The sequence below is a fragment of the Thermobia domestica genome, chromosome 2 (genome assembly GCF_964235325.1).
Source record: "Thermobia domestica chromosome 2, izTheDome1.hap1.1, whole genome shotgun sequence".
NCBI classification, from domain to species: Eukaryota; Metazoa; Arthropoda; class Insecta; order Zygentoma; family Lepismatidae; genus Thermobia; species Thermobia domestica.
This window is the reverse complement of record NC_137455.1, coordinates 108,096,258-108,118,627: the sequence shown is the minus strand read 5'-3', so window position 1 is coordinate 108,118,627 and position 22,370 is coordinate 108,096,258. Positions and strand designations below refer to the sequence as shown.

The 22,370-nt window shown below is 32.4% G+C and overlaps 1 protein-coding gene across 11 annotated transcripts in view; it reads right to left on the bottom strand.

Annotated features, from left to right (window-relative positions):
* Positions 1–22,370, bottom strand: part of by (focal adhesion protein tensin) — a 947,366-nt gene that overhangs the window by 34,156 nt on the left and 890,840 nt on the right. For 10 of the 11 annotated variants that reach the window (XM_081744677.1, XM_081744683.1, XM_081744689.1 and 7 more), the window contains 2 exons: positions 5,110–5,680; positions 1,652–1,792 (listed from right to left, as the gene is read on the bottom strand). In XM_081744677.1, the coding sequence (XP_081600803.1) occupies positions 1,652–1,792; positions 5,110–5,680 (712 nt within the window). The remainder of the gene's footprint in view (positions 1–1,651; positions 1,793–5,109; positions 5,681–22,370) is intronic. The other variant, XM_081744695.1, reaches the window with a different exon arrangement.

Sequence of the window (22,370 nt, the reverse complement as noted above, 5' to 3'; positions counted from 1 at the left end):
AAAAGAAGCACATCATCCTATTCAAAAAAATACATAAATAACTTTCGAATAAAAAATGACATAATTAAGTTTAAATTACAGAATATGATTTAGCGATATAACTAAAAAATTATTGTTGGAGAATGCATGATATTGATGGAGAGGGGACTAAATACTTATCTTAGTTACTACTATCTTAGTTAAATATAATAATAATAATAATAATAATAATAATAATAATAATAATAATAATAATAATAATACAGATTTTTAAAAGAACGCAAATATTTCCTTACCTTTAGAAAATTAATCAATAATGTTTGAATGTTTCATTGTACCTTTATCTGTCTCCAGATTTGAAACAAAATTAGATACTGAGCATGTTGGAGTATTTTTTTAAATGCAGAAGTAAACATGACTAAATTCCGAACTAATCACTGTTAATATGTAAACAGTCAATTTGTGGAATCTTCTTTTTCTAACGGTGAACAAAAAATGCCTGTGCTTGAATTTATATATCTCTAAGAAGATAAGATTTAAAATATTTAAATATTATGTAAGGCCACAAAAATTGTAATAATTTGAGATTAAATGACTGTATTTACAACAAAAACTGAAACTAAAGCCTCTTCCTTCTCTACAATCTACATCTGAAGACGGCAAATTATGATTAGCAAAGTAGTCTACATTTACATAGTCACCTGACTAATTTTCATCTTTGATTTGTCCTTATCATGGTTCATATTCATGCAACGGTGAATTACGGATGTTTAAAGTATGAAAACTAAAATATGAACAAAATGCAAAGCATATACTTACAAATATAACCACTAACAAGTACTTCAAATGCTTGTTTCAGTTATATTATCAAAACATTATTTGCTCCTTTTGAAGAATACATCAAGATATTATTAAGTACTTAATAAATTTGATTTTATGTTTATCAAACCAATTTCAACTATTTTCTTACAACGATAATTCTTCGAGGAAGTCTGATACGTTATATGCAACAAATGATTTCTTTAGAAGAAGATAGAGAAAAATAGAAGCAAGTATGTTTTATATACATGTTTAACTCTGTCTGTACTATTCACGTGACATCCTATACACTAAAACAATTCTTTTTGAAAATATAATACATACAGGCGTATATACACAACACACGCACATACAGTAAAGTCGAAATATTATAAGCAGACAAGAAATCTTTTCATTTACAAGAAAGAAATATCAGGGCGAGAAAAAGAGATAGAGAATGTAAAAGATACATTTACAGAAACAAGCGAAAACAGTGACAGTGTAAGAGCTGGAACTAGAAATGTAAAAGATTAACAAGGATTTTATTTCTAAAAATGAATTAAGAGATGTCTACAGAGTCAATAAAGAGCTGTGCTGATTTTAATAATAATAATAATAATAACAGTCTTTCCCTTGTATCAATATGATACGTAATAATTCTGTAAAATTTTCCTCATAATGTGATAAAAAACATACAGCTTCTTCAGTGACTGCGTAGAGCTTTCTAATTCTTCAGAGTGATTTGAGTAGAAAGAACCAGCCGAACGTAGTACATGCAACTGTGCTTTATGACTGTCAGAAAAAAGAAGTGTTAGTCATAATCTAATATAGTTAACTGTGAGTAATTTCAGTACTGCCATCTTATGTTACCCACCCCGGTAGGGGGCTGTCCCTCCACCACAGCAAGTAGACCCCCATCCTGTTGGGTATCATGAGCCTGAGCAGGGGTTGTTCCATAGGGGATGCAACCCATTGGATGTGCTGCCAGTATAGATCTTGGGGAAGCATGGGGACTCTGGGAATGCATAAGACAAAATTAATCCAGTTGGTTATGATCTGTTATTTCATAAAAATAAAAACATGTGTGTATATATACATACCTAGGTACGGTAACTCTATATAGATTGATTTATTGGTTTTTACATTCTCATCTCTTTATTTTCACCCTGTTTGTAAATGTACGATTAGTCATCTTAACCATGCTCAATTACTCTGTAATTTATAAAATAACAGACAAATTCTGACCAAAGCATATATTAACTAATAAATAATAGCGTTACAGTTTCGGCAAATTAACTTTGCCTTCATCAGACACACAGATAATGTGTCTGATGAAGGCAAAGTTAATTTGCCGAAACTGTAACGCTATTATTTATTAGTTAATATATGCTTTGGTCAGAATTTGTCTGTTATTTTATAAAAGAAGTTCCAAAGCTAGAATGAGTGGCATTCTGTAATTTACTCCATAATTTCAAAGCATTCATTCAAATTTGTAATTATGACCTCTAAATGTTTATATATCGCGAGCGAATATATAGACTCTTTTCTCTTCCACTTAAAGACTTGTTTCAGTTAAAAAGAATATTAGCAATGATCACGAAAAAATAATTCAAATCCTGTTCTAAAAAAGTGGAAGAACCTGATTTGCTAATACAAGGGCAAGATACGAGAAATATTGCTCGTCTTAAAGTACTGCCTAACAGATGTTCTTCGTTGCGAAATTTTAACAATTCCCAACAAATTCGTTTAAGATATAAACCAATGCATACCAAAATTAATGCAAAAAGTATTGGTGATATTGAATAATTATTTATTTAGTGGCACAATTGTTAAAGAAGTTTTTATTTGAAAATTATTAACGTATGCCACTTGTAAGATTTCGAATCTACGTTAAAAGTTCGACAAATCTTGCATATACTACTGTAGAAGAAACTGATGATGGAAATACAATAATTAGGTCATTTGGGGTAGAATTGAGACAAGGAAGTTACCAAGTTTCATTTTTGAAGTAATCCAAGGAGGACGTCAAGCTGTAAAATAAATGTAATATAGGTCTTGTGCCAGAAAGGTAATCGCGATGCAAATCTTTGTAATATATTCTGTAGTTGCTAGGATGAATTATGTGTTGCTGTACAAATAATATAAAGAACTTGTGGCCAATGTTGGAAATATCTCTGTGGTTTTAATAGGTAGTTGTATATTCTAATGTACTGTGTAGAAGTAAATATAATGAGTATAATATATAAGTGTTAATAGTTCAAGGTAGAATACATAATCGTTTAAATAAAAAAGTACATATAGTTATTTATAGTAATATATACCTAATAGGTTAGACTTAGTAGCTGCTAATGTTGAAATAGTATTTCTTGATACTTTTCATTGTTGACATCTGTGATGGTTTTCCTTTAAAAAGGTTCTTCCTATTGAGCTGAATATTTATAAGCCTCTTTGATTTTCAGAATTCCGACTCATTCTGTCACATGAGAGACTAAAATGAACTCCTTTAACACAGCGTTTTTGAACAATACAAAGCAAACTAATTGAAGGAATACGCAAACCAGCATTTTGCGTTAAAAAAAAAAAAACTACAAATAATATGTAAAACCAGAAATGTATGTGTGTTTTATCTAGATAAAATATTTTACATTTCACTTATGAGAAAATACTAAACTTCTATAACATCTTGAAAGCGATTGTAATATCTTAAAATATATATTTTTACGTTGTAATAGAAAAACTTAAATTGATACTTACTGCGCATGGGACACATACGCAATTCGCACAAAATTTTACCTGATGAGCTTCGAAAACAAAAATTAGTGGTATTAATAATGGCAATTCTTGTTTCGGAAGCTTACTGGATAAGTTTTCTAATAGGAAAAAGTAATCGTTTCTGAATCCAGAATATCACAAGAATGTTCATTTATTTTTTTCATTTTTTTTTTAATATAAGTATTTTCTTTCGGTTTATTTTTCGCAACTAACCTCTTGCATTATGAAATTATGGAGTGAATTACAAAGTACGGTATCTTATTTTTACAAATAGTTAATTCAAGTCTTATTTTTATTGACTATAGAACCACTTTAAGAATTTTTTCTGGCCATCTAAAAGCAAAAAGAAAGAAACTTTTATTCACATTTTGAGATTGAGGCATAGAAAAAATATTCTCTTGAATTACATATATGATACATCTCTAGGTTTCAAAATCACTTAATTGGTGCACATTCCAAGGTATTTTAATCTAATATTTAGTTTGTTATTTATTTGAATATGCTCTAAAATTAGAAGCAATTCCAATCTTGATGCCTGGTACCTTAAAAGTTTTAAATAAATTAATAACATATGAAATACTTTACCAGTTCTACCATATTACAGACGTAATGAACTTCAAAGCTAATTATTTTGAGTCTTGGAAAAGGATCAAAATCGTTCATACAAATATAAGCAAATAAGTACTATTTAATTTGAATTGGGTATTTGGTTTAAAACTGTTATCTATGCAGTCTTTTGCTTAAGGTATGCCCATGACCATTTTTAGATAGTGATTCAAACCAGTTGGTATTTGCATGCAATTATATTAGAAGTTTGGATGTGACATATAGTGGAATACCAACAGTAACAAGAACAATTATACTACAGATTTTCATTTACTCACTTTTGTTTATTCGTAAGATCAACATCTAGTTCCTAATCATTCCCAAATGATAATCTTAAAAATCAATACCTTACATTTTACAAACGCAAATGTTCTAGATATCAAGATAACTTTACTGTAATAAAAACTGAAGATTAAAATGTATCTTAAAATCTTGTCAAAAAAAGAAAAACAGAATTATTTTGTCTCAAATTACTTTAATCCTATTTATATAATATATATATATATTTGAATTCGAGATTAACAATAATTAACTTATCTGTAGCATATTGTATTTGGATTTTATAATTCATCAGTTTGTATTATACAATATTACCGGCATATTCATTCTAGTATCAATATATAGAATGTAGATTACCGGGTCACAATGAAATTATCTTGAAATTCTAATCTTGACACTTATCTGATAATATAAAATAATAATAACAATAATAGAGGTATTCTTTCAATGATAAATGTAAACTATAAAAGTAAATCTACTTGTACAAATTATTTATCTGGCTACTCACAGTATAGAACACTTCTTAACTTTTTTCATTACTATCACATGCAAGAAAAGGACTGAAAACTGAAAATATAGCTTGTAACTATATATGATGGCATGTCTCACTAACAGTGAGTGCTTACTAACTTTAATAAAAGCTTCAATCAAAATGCGTAAGTCAGGTTTGCCTACCTGTGACTCTCCGTCACCTTGTTTTCGAGCCTGTTCATGAGCCCTTTTGACTGCTACGAAAGGTCGTTCACGATCAAATGAAGTATCGGACCTCTGCCTGCTGAGTGGGCGCTGACTGGTCAGGTACTGATTGTAGCGGACTGTGCGCTCACGGGAAGAGGAACGATGCGGCAAGAGCGGAGAAGTAGGTGCTGAACCTCCTTTGCCCGAAGACGACTTGGTTGGCGACGACGACGCGTAGTTGACAGACGCTCCCGGCAGCACCTCGGGTCGAGGACTGTGGGTCGAGTACGTTGATGTAGTAGTGGTGGTGTTGATATGCAGTGGAGTTGTATAATTTCCATATTTTCCTGGTGAACTTTCTCTTGATGTGCCCCCAAAATCGGACAACAAAGTTGTGTCACTAGCATACCCATCTTCTTCTCGTGGTCGAAGGCGATTCTGCACAGTCCTCAGTTCAACCATCAGCCGTGACTCTTGAGGAAGGCGTTCGGCGCGCCTCTGCTGTTCTTTTCGCTCTCGTAGTTTCTGCTGCTTTTGCTGAAGCCATGTCAAGTTGTTCTCTGCAGAACTGTAAAGAAAAAGAAATTAATGAAGTATAAATACATATATAAATAAAAGAAATATACAGTATATAGCAAGGTTAAATTTCAATGTATACTTCTAATTCCGAATTAAAATTTGTTGAAGTTTTCCACTAAAATCATTGGGTCTCATGCAGAGTCGTTTTGACGTGAGATTAGTGCCATACTAAAGAGTTCGACTAACATATGTTTCCTGTAGCTGTCAGACCTTTAGTATGACGCTAATCATACTTCAAAACGACTCTGCATAAGGTCCATTGTTTCTAAACTGTGCTCAGCTAAGAGACTGAGAAAAAATGTTATAAATATGACATCATTTAGTGCTCATGATGAAATCCTCTACTTAAGAATTCTTCCCGACTCGAAAAGTTTAAAAATTTGCTGTGGTAAGCAAATAACGAATATTCTTCTCTCATACTACTTCCTGCCGGAAACAGTCGTTCGTAAATAGTTCAGGCTATGAGTTTCTCGATTTGAGAAAAATTAAATCGTTCCCCATTAATGTTCGCATATCTTCATTAATATAAATACACGCTGCATTTACTTAAAAGTTTTAATAGGTTAACGTTTAAAACCAATTTTAACATTTAACAGATTTATTTCATATACAGGGTGTTTCAAAACAATGGGATGTGATTCCTGAAACTAAGATAAGACAAAAAGTATAGATCAGACTGGATGCAGAAATTCGTCATTTCGGAGTTATAGGCTGCCGAAAACATGAAAAAATGAATTTTAAGGTCCATAGCTCCAATACTATGGAATCTACCGTAGTCTGGTCAAGACTTCACTTAGGAACTAATATGTGCGCTATCCAAATATCCATGTTTCAGGATCCTACGGTACTTACTCAACAATTTTCATAGAGGAAGTTTGGCTACTGGCATATAATGTGAAGTACTCACCAACTACCTCTATAAAAATTGTTGCGGAAGTGCCGCAGGATTGTGAAACATGGATATTTGGATAGCGCATATATTAGTTTCTAAGTGAAGTCTTGACTTCACGGTAGCTCCTATAGTTTTGGAACTATGTATTTTTAAAGTTCTTTTTTTCATGTTTTCGGTAGCCTATAACTCCGAAAGAAAGCATTTGAGCACCTAGGTTGGTCTATACCTTTTCTTATTTTGGTGTAAGGAATCACCTCCCAAACATTGTCGGTGATGCTTTGAAACACCCTGTATATTTTCCTCTAATTCTTCTAAATAGGAATTAGTATTCTTTTTAACCTTCAACGAAAATTTCACAAGCCTAGCTTCGGTGGCCCACAATTCGAGAACCAAAAGTCTGCTCAGCAAAATACACGGAACAAATCTGTTAAAACGGTAATTTGAGAATCTGTTAAACAGGCGCTCTAAGCAAGTCTAGTTAAGTTTAGTCAAGATCGGATGATTCTGTAGATCGCGTACTGCATATACTGTCCTGACAATTTATTTATTTATTTATAGAAATTAAGGACGAAAATTAAAGTACAGGTTTGCTGGAAAACTGAAGGGTTAATTAGGTAGCTTTTACTTGAGTGAGGTGCGGTTAACTCATCGCTTCCTGCTGCTCAATGGAATTACAGTAAATTTGTAATCTTAGAATACAAAAGCATCTCAGTCTGTGAGTAAGACTAATGTACAAACTCCAAAATAACTCAAATTTACGGGCTGCATAAACATTTAGGCGAAAATATTTACATATTATTAATTTTTATAATAAACGCAAGACTTGTCTCTCAAACCAGTGTTCGAAGCGGGAAAAAAGCAGAGGCGGTATGTTTTATTACGATTTTGACTCTACATACCGGCTATCTAAATGTTGATATACAGTGAGGATATGTTGCCTAAAACATTGTATTTTTTTTCATAAACTGAAGACCATTGGAGAGCTTCACTGTAGTTAGGGAGGCATGGAAAAACTTTGATCCCTCATCAACAATTCATGAAATATTCCCTCACGTTGTATTAGAGACAATTATACACAAAAATACTCAAAAATCGAGTTTTATATTAATTCCATGTGAAAAAACTCCCGGACCCCAACTTGAAAGAGGGGTATTTCAAACGCCTGGAAAGACCGACCCTCCTCCCACAGGAAACAACTCATTAATCCGCCCATGCTCAAAACACGACATTTATATACATTAAAGCAAGACACACACACACTTATATAAGAAAAATCAATATGGCCCATCAAAATATAAACTAGAATTTCTTTGAAGAGGCCTCATTAAAAAAAAAAAAAAAAAAAAAAAAGCAGGAAAATGATAACAAAAATGTCTGGGTTGTCAACTTAGAAATTTAAAAAATCTTTAAAGGTCTACTCTCCAGTGACGGTATGTCTTGCTCACTGAAAAACCAGAGGCGGTATGGCATACCACCGCATACCATCTCACTTCGACCACTGCCTCAAACCTACTAATTCCTAATAGTTCACAATCAAACTAATAGATGTCACTAGTTGCACGGTCTCCTACTTGACGTACACAGATGTCACTAGTATGTAAGGAAGCAACGAGCCGAAGGCTTGGTGGCGAACAACAAGTACAACTAAATAAAAGCTCTCAAACTATCAGTTCTACATGTAATACATCTGCACACATCTCTCCCCCATTAGAAAACAAATCTTTTCTGTTCTGTTTGTCGTTATCTATATATATATATATATATATATATATATATATATATATATATATATATATATATATATATATATATATATATATATGCAAACAAAACCTTGAACTTGATTTGCAGATACCTTTATTTCTATCTTGTGCATAACCCATGCATGGTGGGTGTTTTCCATGTCTCGTCATGGGATGACAGGGGGATCATTATCCAGTCCACAAACTGTGAAGGATGAGCAATAGGAGTGGTTGCAATGACGAAAAAAGGCTAGCTTAATTTATGGGCGTCATTTTTTGTCGTCAAGATCACACGTCACAAGGCGTGTTCCTTCTTCACTAACTTATACTTTGCGCCTGCTAGTTTTGTTTATTTGAGGCAATCATGATAATGAGAATGAATGGGCGAGAGCAGTTCTGCACATCATATAAGAATATTAATGAATACTTCTATCATGACATCTGTGTTCAGTTCTTAAGGACAGCTACTTTAAAATGTACCATGTGAATACTATATTTTTATTCAATGTATTGCAGATATCATAGTCATATTAAATGCAGATTTGGCAATCATTTTGTTCTGTATAAAAAGAATAAAGAAAGGTGTAGGATAGTTTCAAAAAGTAAAACACAAAAGTCTAAGTAACACATTTCTGCCTACCAAATTAATCTATTCTTCACATTTACATAGTATTGGCATAATATTATATATCTAGATGCCACATATTCTTGCTTTAGTGTTGTCAACAACACACAACAATCTGAATTATGAACTTAAGAAACAGTGGCGCAGATAGGATTGCCTGATCTCCTGACACCAACACTGTTTCCATTTAATGATTTGACAGATGTTAATGTTAAAATTAGTATCGATGAACATAAATTCTGTAGAATGAGTTCTCTGTTGTAAAATCTATTAATCAATACTTGATAAGAAGGATAATAACAATTATAAATTACGGAGTGCATGTCTTGAAAAAACAAATGTACCAAACTTGATCAAAAATAATGCAGCAGATTCTCGCTGTACCAGTCAGCAATGCCTATACCTATGTGGACCAAGTGTTTAGTGTAATATGAAAGCTCAATCATCATATGACAGGAACAGAATGTCAACACAACTTGTAATGTGTGAAATTTGAGTTCAAATGAACCTGAAAATTAAAGTTTTCCACAAAATGGTTCTGGCAAATATAATTTATTTTTCAGCAGCGAAAAGCTAAAACAAAAACAAAATATAAGAATAATAAGGTAGGCATTTGTAATCACTAGTGTTTTGTGTTATTTTCATTAGTTAGGTATAGTATATCTTTCGGTATAGTAGTAATGGCTAGGTTAGGTTAGGTTAGGTAACGGTAGCTATTACAAATTGATTCGCGTAACAGTATATTATGCGTTAGAGGTAACTGTGGTAATAACATGAAAAAAACTTCAATTTTAAATGTGTATTCTCAATTATATGAATCCGGGTTTGGTCTTAAGTTCAATCTGTCAACCCTAGTGCAGGGCACAAACCATAATCACAGTTTGGCTACGTTACTACTCGTGTCGTCAACAGTGTTCAACCTGATGTTGTCCGCCATTGTGACGGTCAAACTGTAATTATTTTTTTAATTGATTGGTAATCTACTCATGATGCTACTACGGTAAGATTATATAGCTAATAGGTTTCTGTCAAGCAAAATATACTATGAATTGCACATAATTGGAATAATTAATAAAAATTAAATGGAATAAAATTTAAAATTAAGGGTATGAAAACATAATCAAGTAAATTAAAATTTAATGTTAGAAAAGAAGTAAAGGTTGAATTAAAATTTATTTATTTATTTATTTATTTTTACTTGACAACTGTCTTGAGATGTAGTATCAATGATTCATGTATGTCATATCAGTGTCACATCCATTTCACATTGCTTTTGAGGAAAAAAATAACAACTAACTTTTTAATCGTTAATAATTCTTTAACGATTATCAATTAAAAATTAACTCGTTGAAATATTTATTGATTAAATTATAAATTAACTGATTAACTAAATCCCTAACTTTTAATGGATTAATTACAAGCTTAGAATTACCATAATGAAATAACTTAATTACTCGTACATTTTGCATCTCTATATTACGCCGGTCCTTCCAGTAATTCGAAGTTTCTGGGTAGGTTCTGTGACTGTAGAGGTGAAAGGACTAAATACCAAACACAACAATATAATACGTTTCCATGAGAGGCGGATCTAGAAGGTAAGGGGCAGCTAGAACCCAGACTATGATAGGTATATCATGAGTTTACTATCAACTTTCAAAAATGTATAAATAAAAGCTAAAATTATTTTTGTCACAAAAACTTGGGGGCTAGGGCACCCGGACTCCAAGCTATATTCGCCACTGGTTTCCATATATTTCCGCCTTACGCGTCTGATACAATGCATTAAAAAACTATAATTTCCTGTCCTTTCGCACAAGCTAATCTTATAAAATGTGCTGGAGTAATAGCAGTCTCAGTCTACTGTATTAGAAGTACATACTACAAAATATAATTTTCATAAATTAATACAAGTTTAAATAAATTTAAAGAGAGAAATCAGTAAAACAAAAAAACAGAAAATTAAGATCTCCAACAATTTCACATATAAATTAAATTGCTCGTAAAACAAGATGGCGCATGTACTCTACAGCCTCAAACCGGAACTACTGAATGCCAAAAGAGCTGTAGCACATTGAGACACTCATTTAGCTTGTACTTTAGAATTTTGATTTTAAAAAAAAAGAGAGAGAGAGAGAGAGAGAGAGGAAGGACATAAAAGAGAAAAAAGCAGAACAACGCTGACGGGAAAATAGCATTTGGAATACACAGAGAAAGACCACCTTGTTTCGTTTGAAAAAAGAAAAAAAAAGTATTTCACGGATCATCTATTTACATATGAAAACGCTCTTGAGAGAATCTATGAATAGATTACAGAAAACTTGTTTGGATGTGAGGCATGGACAATAGCCAAGACAAACAAATACAGTTTGACTAATGTTCACTCTTAAAATGTGGTGCTTCCCAAAAATGTTGAAGGGTGTCTAAAGAATGACGCCACATTCGAGTAAATACAGTCGTAATACCTTTAAGTATTTGTATAAATATTTATATATATTATATGGATCTATAATATTTTGGATCTGACAAAATAATCAGGAACTGAATACCATTTTATAACACTCTAAGGACTAATAAATCAGAAAGTTCATCATCGTAGGAAAAGAGATTCCCATTGTTGAAACAACGGTTCCACAATGGCCGCATTTTCGCTTGTTCTTTTTCTTACACTTGGAAACAATTAATTTGAAACTTACTCATCGAAAGCAATAAGTGGAAGGGCATAAATCTTAACACAATGGTTATCCAAGACTTTCTTACGAGTTTGACTCTTCGCACGAAAGTAAAGTCTTTAATTCTCTAAAGAAACCAATCCTTCATAGAATACAAGGTACAAATCCCGAGTTCAAACACGCAAACAATTCGAATAGCCACAAATACTGTAAAGATTCCAATCCTTCGGCGAATACAAAGCTACAAATCCCACAGTTCAAACACGCAAACAATTCGAATAGCCCCAAATACTCTAAAGAATCCAATCCTTCAACGAATGCAAAGTTACAAAACTCGCAGTTCAAACATGTAAACAATTCGAACAGCCTCAAATACTCTAAAGAATACAATCCTTCAACGAATGCAAAGCTACAAATCCCACAGTTCAAACACGCAAACAATTCGAATCGCCCCAAATACTCTAAAGAATCCAATCCTTCAACGAATACAAAGCTACAAATCTCGCAATTCAAACACGAAAACAATTCGAATAGCCCCAAATACTCTAAAGAATCCAATCCTTCCGTGAATGCAAAACTACAAATCGCGCAATCCAAACATGTAAATAATTCGAATAGCCCCAAATACTGTAGAGAATCCAATCCTTCAGCGAATGCAAAATTACAAATTCCGCAATTCAAACATGTAAACAATTCGAAAGCCTCAAATAGTTTAAAGAATCCAATCCTTCAACGTATCCAAAGCTACAAATCCCGCAATTTAAACACGTAAACAATTTGAATAGCCTCGAATACTGTAAAGAATCCAACCCTTCAACGAATACAAAGCTACGAATCCCACAGTTTAAACATGCAATCAATTCAAATATTCCCGATTCAATCCCTCAAAGAATGCATATCTTAGGAACAAAGTTCCCGCAGTGCAGGGAGTGAGTTTAAATTGCTGTACTACATACACGGACTACAGTAGTTGAGCGGTAAAGCGCTCACCTCTCGTGCGAGAGGTCTCTGGTTCGATGTGTCTGTGGGTGCTGTTTCCTCTCATATTATTATCCCACCAATCCCTACACAATCATCCACTTTAATAAATAATTCATCTCCTTTAGCCTCCAAGATATAATCGTGAGACGTAAAACTACAAGATCTGCTACTTCTTTTTATTATTATTATTATTATTATTATTATTATTATTATTATTATTATTATTATTATTATTTTAGTATTACGAATACTATCCATTGTTGTTGTTAGAATATTCAACAGTATCTCTCGTGGAAAACAACGGAAACTGTAACTCTGGACCATTTATACTTGCTACTGAGTAGCAACCTATGCGGCGCAACAATTGAATCATTTACATTTATTACCGACAGTAGCGACATTATGCGGCACAGATGTAAAGCTTTTGCTTCCACTTTAGTTGACACACACTTTTTCACTGCTTTGTCGATTAGTATGTACGATTTTGCCTTTTTAATGAAGTATTAGTTTATGAGATACAAACAATATCTCAAAATCATTACAGCCGTTTTACAGAGAATGAATCGTCCGAACAAAATTCACTTACAGCAATAAAGGAATAATTTTGAATTTTGTTTTCTAAGATAAATGAATTATGCCATATTGTAAGAATCTCCATGAAATATTAGTTTATCAGATATAAACAAAATCGTTGGAATCTTTTTCGAGAAAAGTAGCAATTTTTCATTTTGATCCACCTACAAATTACCCTATATTTTGGTTGTAGGTGGAAAGTACAGGAAATATCAACTTTAAAATACTTTGTGACACGGTGTGTCTCCTCTATGTTTCTGCACATAGCAAGATTACTTCATTTGTATAGCCGCTCGAAAGTAGTAGAAGTAGTAGTAATAGCAATATTTACTGTATTGATTCAAGGGCATTCTTTGATTTGGTCTACAACAGATTATTTAAAGAGACAAATTCTACACTTTTTTCACTAAGTTCCAACATTAATTTACCACCCAGCTTTTAACTGCATCTACAGTGGCGATTTGCAATAACAATGCTTTTGTCTGAGAAGTACACGACACAAGTACTCATCGTTTTGTTGTGACTATCTTGCATGCCTTTCAAAGCAGAGAAGACAAACTTTGGAAAGACAATTTTAGCTACAATAGCAAACAAGTTATCTCTTTCTTGTGTTAGCTCTGTTTGCAGCCTTTTCTGTTTTCTTAAGTATTTTTTTTTTTCAAAGTCACACGTACTGAACTGCAAGAACTTAACACAAACATACACTCTGGAATACCAGTCGCCAAACTACCAGTAAATTTTCCCAAGTAATGCCTTTTGCTTAAATGAACCTCATCCACGTGATTTACAACGTACCTTAAAGTTCCTCGAAAATCCTCGTAAAGAAGACATAAAGCGAGATCTATTTTCGTATAACGTTTGCATTAAGTTTCAAGACGATTTTCACCTTTGTACTTTTACAACTAATTTTGTCACTTTTTTTTCCTCTACGTTCAGCGTTATTTCTTTTTATTAGCATCTACTTTTTCTCTTTCTTTCTTTCTTTCTTTCTTGATGGAACTACTTTCCAAGGCGCCAGAAGTTTAAATTGATCAAGACATCCTGTTCTTATGTGTTAGAACCAGAAGCCTACAATATCTTAATAGTAAAAGAGGTTGAAAGGAAACGGGGTTAGAAAAAGCCATATAATCTGACACATATTTCACGCGGTGTAAGAGCTACTATCACACCATGTCTTCAAATAGATCGAACATGAGAAGAAAGCTGATCTGTTCCAGACCAAAATTAATCTGGTGCCCACTGCTCATTTTTTTTAATTATCCTGGTGCCAGAGAAATGTTACGTAGTAAAAACATACATACATACATAAAAAAAAAATCACGATGATAATTTTAAACCAGTTGAAGTTGCCACCAGAACAATTTTAATATGAAATATATATTTCTCACAATCCATTACACTTAGTACTAACAGTATTGGTTTGTCTCGTCTACCGTTTAACACTTATTTTACATATGACTATGTAAATATGTATTATTTTACTGAAGAAATTTTAGTGTAATAGCTGAAACTACTAAAATGGCGCTAGGTTATGAAAAACAAGAACTAAGATTTCAGGGAAGCAAAAGAATTGTATGCATACTTGCGGTTATGACCCTAACAAGTTGTACCAGACGATCAAAAGTAAAATTCGAAGTTTGAACAAACTTTACAGAATATTTCAGAATATCCATAAGTTTTCAGAAGTTTACATTACCGCTAAAGATTAGATACGGATGTTTCGGATTTTTAAGCTTAAGAGGTTAAATAAAAGTTGTTTGTCGTACGTATATTACACCGTAATGTCACATTCTGTAAAACAAATAAGTAAATAAACATTTTAATAAAATATATTTACAACAGAACTTTCCTTTTGAAAAAGTTATAGTCTAAAATGGTCCGAGAGGCACGGTGATCCAGTGGTAGGGGAGCATCCACCACTGGTTCGATATCGGAACATATAAATTTGTGGAGCATAATACTGTGTTCCTCCAGGTTTTCTAGTATTCTCCCAAAATCTCATTCCAACAATTCTGCCATAACTCATTTACTTACACTAATCATCCGGAACGTAATAAAAAAAGGAATTCCTTACGTTTCATTTTTCTAAGGTAGCCATAACTTAAAAAAAAAAATGAAATTAAATTGAATTTTAGTTTAATGCTCCACTATCATGTCCTTTAGGGTAATGGAGACAGACGATGATGAAGGTAAAGACTGTGAAATTATTTACTTGTGCTTTCCCATCGAAAATCCAACCCGGGACCATGCACACCAAGGCCGCACGTGCTAGTTAGTAAACCAGCGGTGAGGGCTACTTTTTTAACCGTTCTCAAAAAGTTTTGTTGTTAATAAAGTTATCGTGTTAAAGTGATGATTCAGAATGTATTATATCTATATCTTACATATATTTCAATTGATTTAAGGTATAAACACGACTGCTGTTTGGCAATGCCTTATTTCTGATTAAGCAATTCCATCATCACCCTGATTGATTAGTTAATTTAAGGTGCATTTTTGGTACATAGTCTATATAAGACGTGGATCTACAGCTAAATGTGTCAGCTGGAATAATAATAATAATAATAATAATAATAATAATAATAATAATAATAATAATAATAATAATAATAATAATAATAATAATAATAATAATAATAATAATAGACATACCAGTATTTTTTCTGTAATAGCCAGTAAGCTTAGAGATTTAAGTTACGTATGCAATGATTGATCAACCGCCGGTTTGAAAAATAAAGTATTGAATTTGACTGTCTTATGACCAGTAGCGGCTTTTGAGGGAAGTCGCATCGGTAAAAGTTAAACTTTAATACGTAATAAGCTAAAGGAAAAAAAAAAACTTTCATAATGTCCTAACTGTTCACCCAAGAATTAGAACATTAGTTAAGTGTTTTTTTCCCTTAGCTCTACTTATAAATGTTTAACTTTTACTGATGTGGATTCGCTCAGGAGCCACCTCTGCTTATGATTAGATGACTAGAATAATTTAACAGCTTTGCGATATACATATTATGAAGATCTAGGTTTACAAAAGAAAGCTGTTTCCCTCTTTTATGTTTCATTATTAAATTCGGATATATTTTATAAAACTAGCTGTTTTACTACAACCCATAGCCTTAAAGAGTATATTATTAGTAATTTATCTTGAAATAAGAGTTCAGTATAGTTCTCTAAATGACCTGAGTTGGTATCACTGAGAGGAAGATGAACTAAAATAGAACGTCTTGACTCAGCCAGACTCCGCTCGCTCTCTTTGATACTTTTTTCTTTTTTTTTTATGTTTTCGTCCTTAGTTTTTCTTTCATAAAGCATTTAAAGCTGGCTTCCGGCACGGATGCCTTCCTATCTTGCTCCGAGTGACTTTCATAAATTCTAAGCTCTTGCCGAAGTCCATCTGTTCATTTTCAAATCTTCTTCTCCACGTAAATCTCTTTTAAACTGTTTACATGAAGGTTACCTTATTTGATAAGAGAAGCAATCTAAGGGCGAAAGAAGGTGATATAAATAAACCCCTTTAAAAAAAAAAAAATAGACATTTTTAGATCCCTAATGTGACTGGACAAACATTAACAATGTTACATGGCATGGGTCAATGTTATGTAGGATTTTGGAATTTGATTAATGAAGTACCAAGATTCATTACAATTGTGCTTAATTTTTCAGATATTGGATAGCTTTATGTAACTGACATACTAGTTACATGCTACAACAATTTCGTTACTTATATGTATTTCTAACAATACCTTGAATATTTGGGTAAATAATAAGAACTTCAGATTCTAAGGAATGCATTTATGATTAACTTCAAAAATACTAGTTTCCAACAAAATTACATAGGAAGAAACTTCAGTCATGAAAAGCATATACTTGGCACAGAATGAAGCAATTTTATAAATGGTACTAATACAATACAGATATAGAGTGTTAAATTATTTGACACACTAACCCCAGTGCTAAAAATAGCTTAGCCAATCTTAGTGGTTACGGTACTTGTCCAATAAAAGGGAATGATATTTATCAATAATTTGCCAACGATAATATGAGGAAAATTCTACGTTGGACCAAACAAGAACTTTACAATGTTAGTAGCCCTACCATACAAATTACGTAGGTCATACAGTTTAGTTATAAATACAATTTCCAACATTGGGCTCCCTTCCTTCTTGTTGTTGAACACCAACAGATAACATTTACGTAAGTAAATGACTGCCTTTCCGAACCAACAATTATTCTACTGTCAGATGATTACTCTACGTTGACCCAATATATTTTTCCATAGGTGAACTTTAAAGAACAATATGTTGGTTAGCTAACCCTGAGCCCGTGGCCGAAGAGGTTTTTTTTTTTTTTTCGAAACTTATTTACTTAGAGAACTATACTACTGCCTTAACAATCCCGTAGTTATTCTCTCACCGTAGGATAAGCGTGAAGATGACGTTGTGAAGAGGGATGTAAATTTCATGAAAACATCATTCCAATCGACAAAAACGCTTGGTTTCGGAAAATAAAATAGAGAAACGAAAAACGAATAAATAAGCTAAATTAACAAAAAATATATAACACTGGTCAATTTAAATTTAAAAAATCAAGAAAAATGAGGAGGATTTATATATATATATATATATATATATATATATATATATATGTGTGTGTGTGTGTGTGTGTGTGTGTGTGTGTTTACGCAACACAATAAACAAAACACGACTCTCACAAAACAGATCGGGCTTAGTGTACATCCATCTTGAACACGTCCACCGATCATTCTCTAACTAGATTCCCACAAACCACTCGCAAGTTCTGTAGCGGTATTCGCGGCTGAGAGAGAAGGCAATAAACATGCAGATGAAGTGTGATGAAGCAAATGATAAAACTGCCCTTCCAGCTCCACCTCCACCTCCTTCCCGCTGCATGAAGAGGCCATACATTCAATATGTGTTAAAATGAAAATAAGTACTTTAGGATTAATGCACTTTATTTCCGGCGGGCTCTCTTGATCATTTATTTGCCTTTGAAATTTAGCAGCATCAAAATAATGAGAAAGATCAATTCGGCATGTATTAATACCCGTGTTATCATTGAAGAATACAACTATCTCCTCAGTAATATCTATGAACAGTGGCGTATTTACGATTTTGTTTCGGGAGGGGCTTTGCTAACTTTCGGGAGGGGCTTTGCCTGGAAATGTTAAAATTTTGCAAGATATTTCATTTATTTTACTATACTAAGTAAGATTTCGGGGGGGGGGCCTAAGCCCGGAAGCCACCCCCCTAAATACGCCACTGTCTATGAATATGATTCAGACGACATTGAATCTGAAAATAGTCTTAATGCTTAGTAGAAAGCATCCCATGGTATCTCCTTATATGAAACTCGTGATAGTACATTAAATATTTACAATACTATTTGTAGCGAAAAACGGTTTTTAGCTGAAATGTTCCAGTTCATCTTTTGTCAGCTTACAAACAAACAAAATCTCCAGCAAAATATACATTACAAAAACGAGGAGTCTGTAGGAGTCTGCATAGTAGTTGCAGTAATGTCAGAAAAAAGGTCACGTTACAGTTTCGCAGCTGTTTCGCGAATGATGCGTGTATCCTTTAACTTGCAAAAGAGACACTTAGCTAACCTACAACAATAATCAACAATGTTTTTTTTTTAAAAAAACGTGACTTTTTCTTTATTGTCCCCACATTTCCTGTTCCCATAGTCCACTATAGATGCCCTCCATTGTATAACATTTCAACACGAAGGTCATCTCCATTCGTTAACTCGTATGTCACACAATAGGGAGAAATGGTTTAAGCATTCCATTTAATAATTTGGCAAAAAGCCCGTTCTATCTTCGTCTGTGTCTCTCGGAGTCTATTGCATTGAGAAAGAGGAAGCGTTCCCAATCTTTTTTTCAATTGTTAGCTCTTCCATTTTTGTCACAGCGTTGCCAGGCATATTACACATATAACTACTGAACAACTGTCTAATTTAGACAGATTTGTCCCTTAGGAAGAACCCATTCCTTGGAGAAGGAAAAAAGAAAACAAAAAGTACATCACCTTCAGTATCACTTGCCAAATACAACAAACTGACTCCCGTTTTCTAAACGAAGCATTCACTCTTAATTGCTTCCGCATAGTATGATTAACAATTACGTCTTTAAAACAACTTAACTTAAAAATAAATACGAAGTCTACCATCTTAAACAACATAGACAGATGCATCGTTTAATTATAACAGCAGATATATTACGTAAGATGTCTGGTGTGGTATTTGTACCTGAAAGATTTAAGGGAACGCGCAGTTATAAAATCTAAATGCATTTAGTTATAAAATCTAAATATTATATTCTAACTTGAATGGAGAGAAAATCACAATGAAAGTGTGAAATCAATTTCACTACCCAACCGCGATGTTGATTGACTGTTTTAATGTGTTACGTTATGTTATGTATAACACATTTTACATAAAATTTGACAAATCAAAAGAAATCTTATATTAATAACTTGTGTCACAGTATCAGTAATATATGTATAATTGCCTTTGTCAAATAATGAGACTGATGATGCCAATGACGTATTGCCGAAACTGAAACACACTATTGCTTGGTCAAATTTTGGATTTTTATAGATTATTTCAAAAACTAGAATGAGCGGCATGGTGAATATTGTACAAGATGAAACTTCACAATAGATGTATGTATATAATCGAATATCATAGGAGTACGCGTGGGCAGTGATGTACATTTTCCGATTCATAAAAACATACTCCACTTATTCCTACATCGTTGTTTATTTGTAAAATTTATTTGTAATAGATATTGTCTGAAAGAAGTTTCATGAAGTGAACATTTTACGATTCTTCATTTCTGTAAAAATGGTTCAGAAACTTTAATGTATTCTTTCCTCAAAATTCACCTTTGATCTCACAAAATCATATTTCGTTAATTTAATACGCGCAAGACGATGTTTTCTCATAGCTTTAAAACACAATATAATCAAAGCATTTCTTCTTATTTTGTGTTGCAAGAATAATCTTAATGAGGGACTGGAACTTATATGTAGTTATTTCCGTACATAGGCAGGCGTATATGTGAAGAAATAGTGGAATTTTCTGTTTTTAAAATAACTGATAAATTCACAAAGGTTTCTTTTCGCTTTCTTGTCACATTCTAAACAATGGGATGGAATATTTGTACTCTACAAACTTGATTTATGTTCCCGGCCCTTACACATACATACACACACACACACACACACAGAGAGAGAGAGAGAGAGAGAGAGAGACTATGTAAGTTTTTACTTGCCAATTCAAAATATTAGAAAATTTTCCGGTCCCCGAAAGTTAATTGGAAAATTATAATTTATTGCTGTCTAACTTTCCTCTACAAGAATTCAATTTTATAGCTCAATGTGCAGTTAAATGTAGTGGAAAATTTTCCACCTAACATCACGATACATAATATTCAAAATTGTCCGGGTTATGAAAAGTTTTTCCACTTGTTTCTATATCATAATGAACATTTTCCGATCCATGAAATTCCCTTTCACTTGTTTCTACAAAGAAATAAAACTTTCCGATTCATAAAATGTTGTTTTACTTTTTACTTCAAAATAATAAAAATTTTCCTACTTATAAAAAGTTTTTCAATTTTTCCACACGCGACAGAAAATTTTTCGATTCATGAAAAATTGTTTCACTCATTCCTACATAGTACCGGAAATTTTCTGAGCTATGAAAATTTTCAGATTCTTTAAACCATCTTCCACTTTTTTTATATTTCTATGCATGAATTCGATCAATTTTATGGTTAATAAGGAATTGTTACTTGATCACTGATATTTGTTTAGAACGGAAAATTTTCCGGAAAAATATAGGGGAAAATTTTCCACCTCACATCACTACGCGTGGGGTATACAAGAGTTCTATTTGATGAGTTATTAACAGGGATGGATTTAACACTAAACCTAGTAGTATCGGCCCTAGGGGCGCCCATACGAATGCAATTTAATAAAACGAAAATATATGACAAAGTTTAATAATAATAATAATAATAATAATAATAATAATAATAATAATAATAATAATAATAATAATAATAATAATAATAATAATAACGATTAAAGTCAGAGCAAACACCCTCCAAGACATGCACTATGAAGATGTAATAGGTACGTACCTACGTTCGGTAAAAAGCACTTTAAATTTATTTTAAAGCCAAATATTTATATAAATCTGTTATTAGACGATGACAACAAATTTTCTTGTACTGTTTCATAATGCCCTTTTTTCTCCTGTTTCATACTGAAAAAAATTGTTTTATTTCTCGTAATCAAAATAATTATTTTGTATTGCAATAAAAACATAGATTTCAACAATTGAAACAATTATTCTATTTGTTTTAGTGATATTTTTAGTGTTTGAATATTTACATTATTACGAACAAAAATTCAAAACGAATTTCTTATCATTACACTAGTGCATATTATAAAAATAAAATTGATAATTTTTTAAAACTTTATTTTAAAAAACGTAAATTTGTAATAGTTCCAACTTTCCTTTACAGTATACTAAAAATTAAAGAAAATTCATTGAAATTTACATAAAAACGTTGAAACAAAACTATGCAAAAAATAAGTTTTTGTGTTTTAAATTTTCTATTGTATTAAAATTTTGTGCATCGGGTTAAGGGACGACAAACGCTTCCGGTTTAGGACCAGCAAAACATTAAATCCGTCCCTGGTTGTTAAAATCAAAGTCCAATGAAGAGCTTTTGCTTTTGTGACGATGAACCAAAGAGTTGGTGAGTCAGCACTACCAGTAACATATATTTAAAAATAGCTATATATGTAGCTCATTAATCTCCGTAAGCAATACAACACTATCAGTAACATATATTTAAAGAGTTGTGTTCTACAAAGTAATCTCCCACATTTTGTATATTGGTGGATGAGTGGAAAATTAAGTTAAATTTAACTTTCATTTGCAGGAAAGTTAACTGAGTCAGGTGGCAGGTAAAGCACAGGAAATACAACAAAATTTAATTTTCTTCCCCCTTATAAATTCCCCGCTCAAAATTCTACATAAATTTCTTTTAATTTGAAAATGCAAAAGAAAATTGTTATATTTAGCGATTTGCTGTTGCCTTCTAAAAATCCATACATCCCACAGTTGCCCTAACAACTGGTAAACTAAAAGTCTCCATG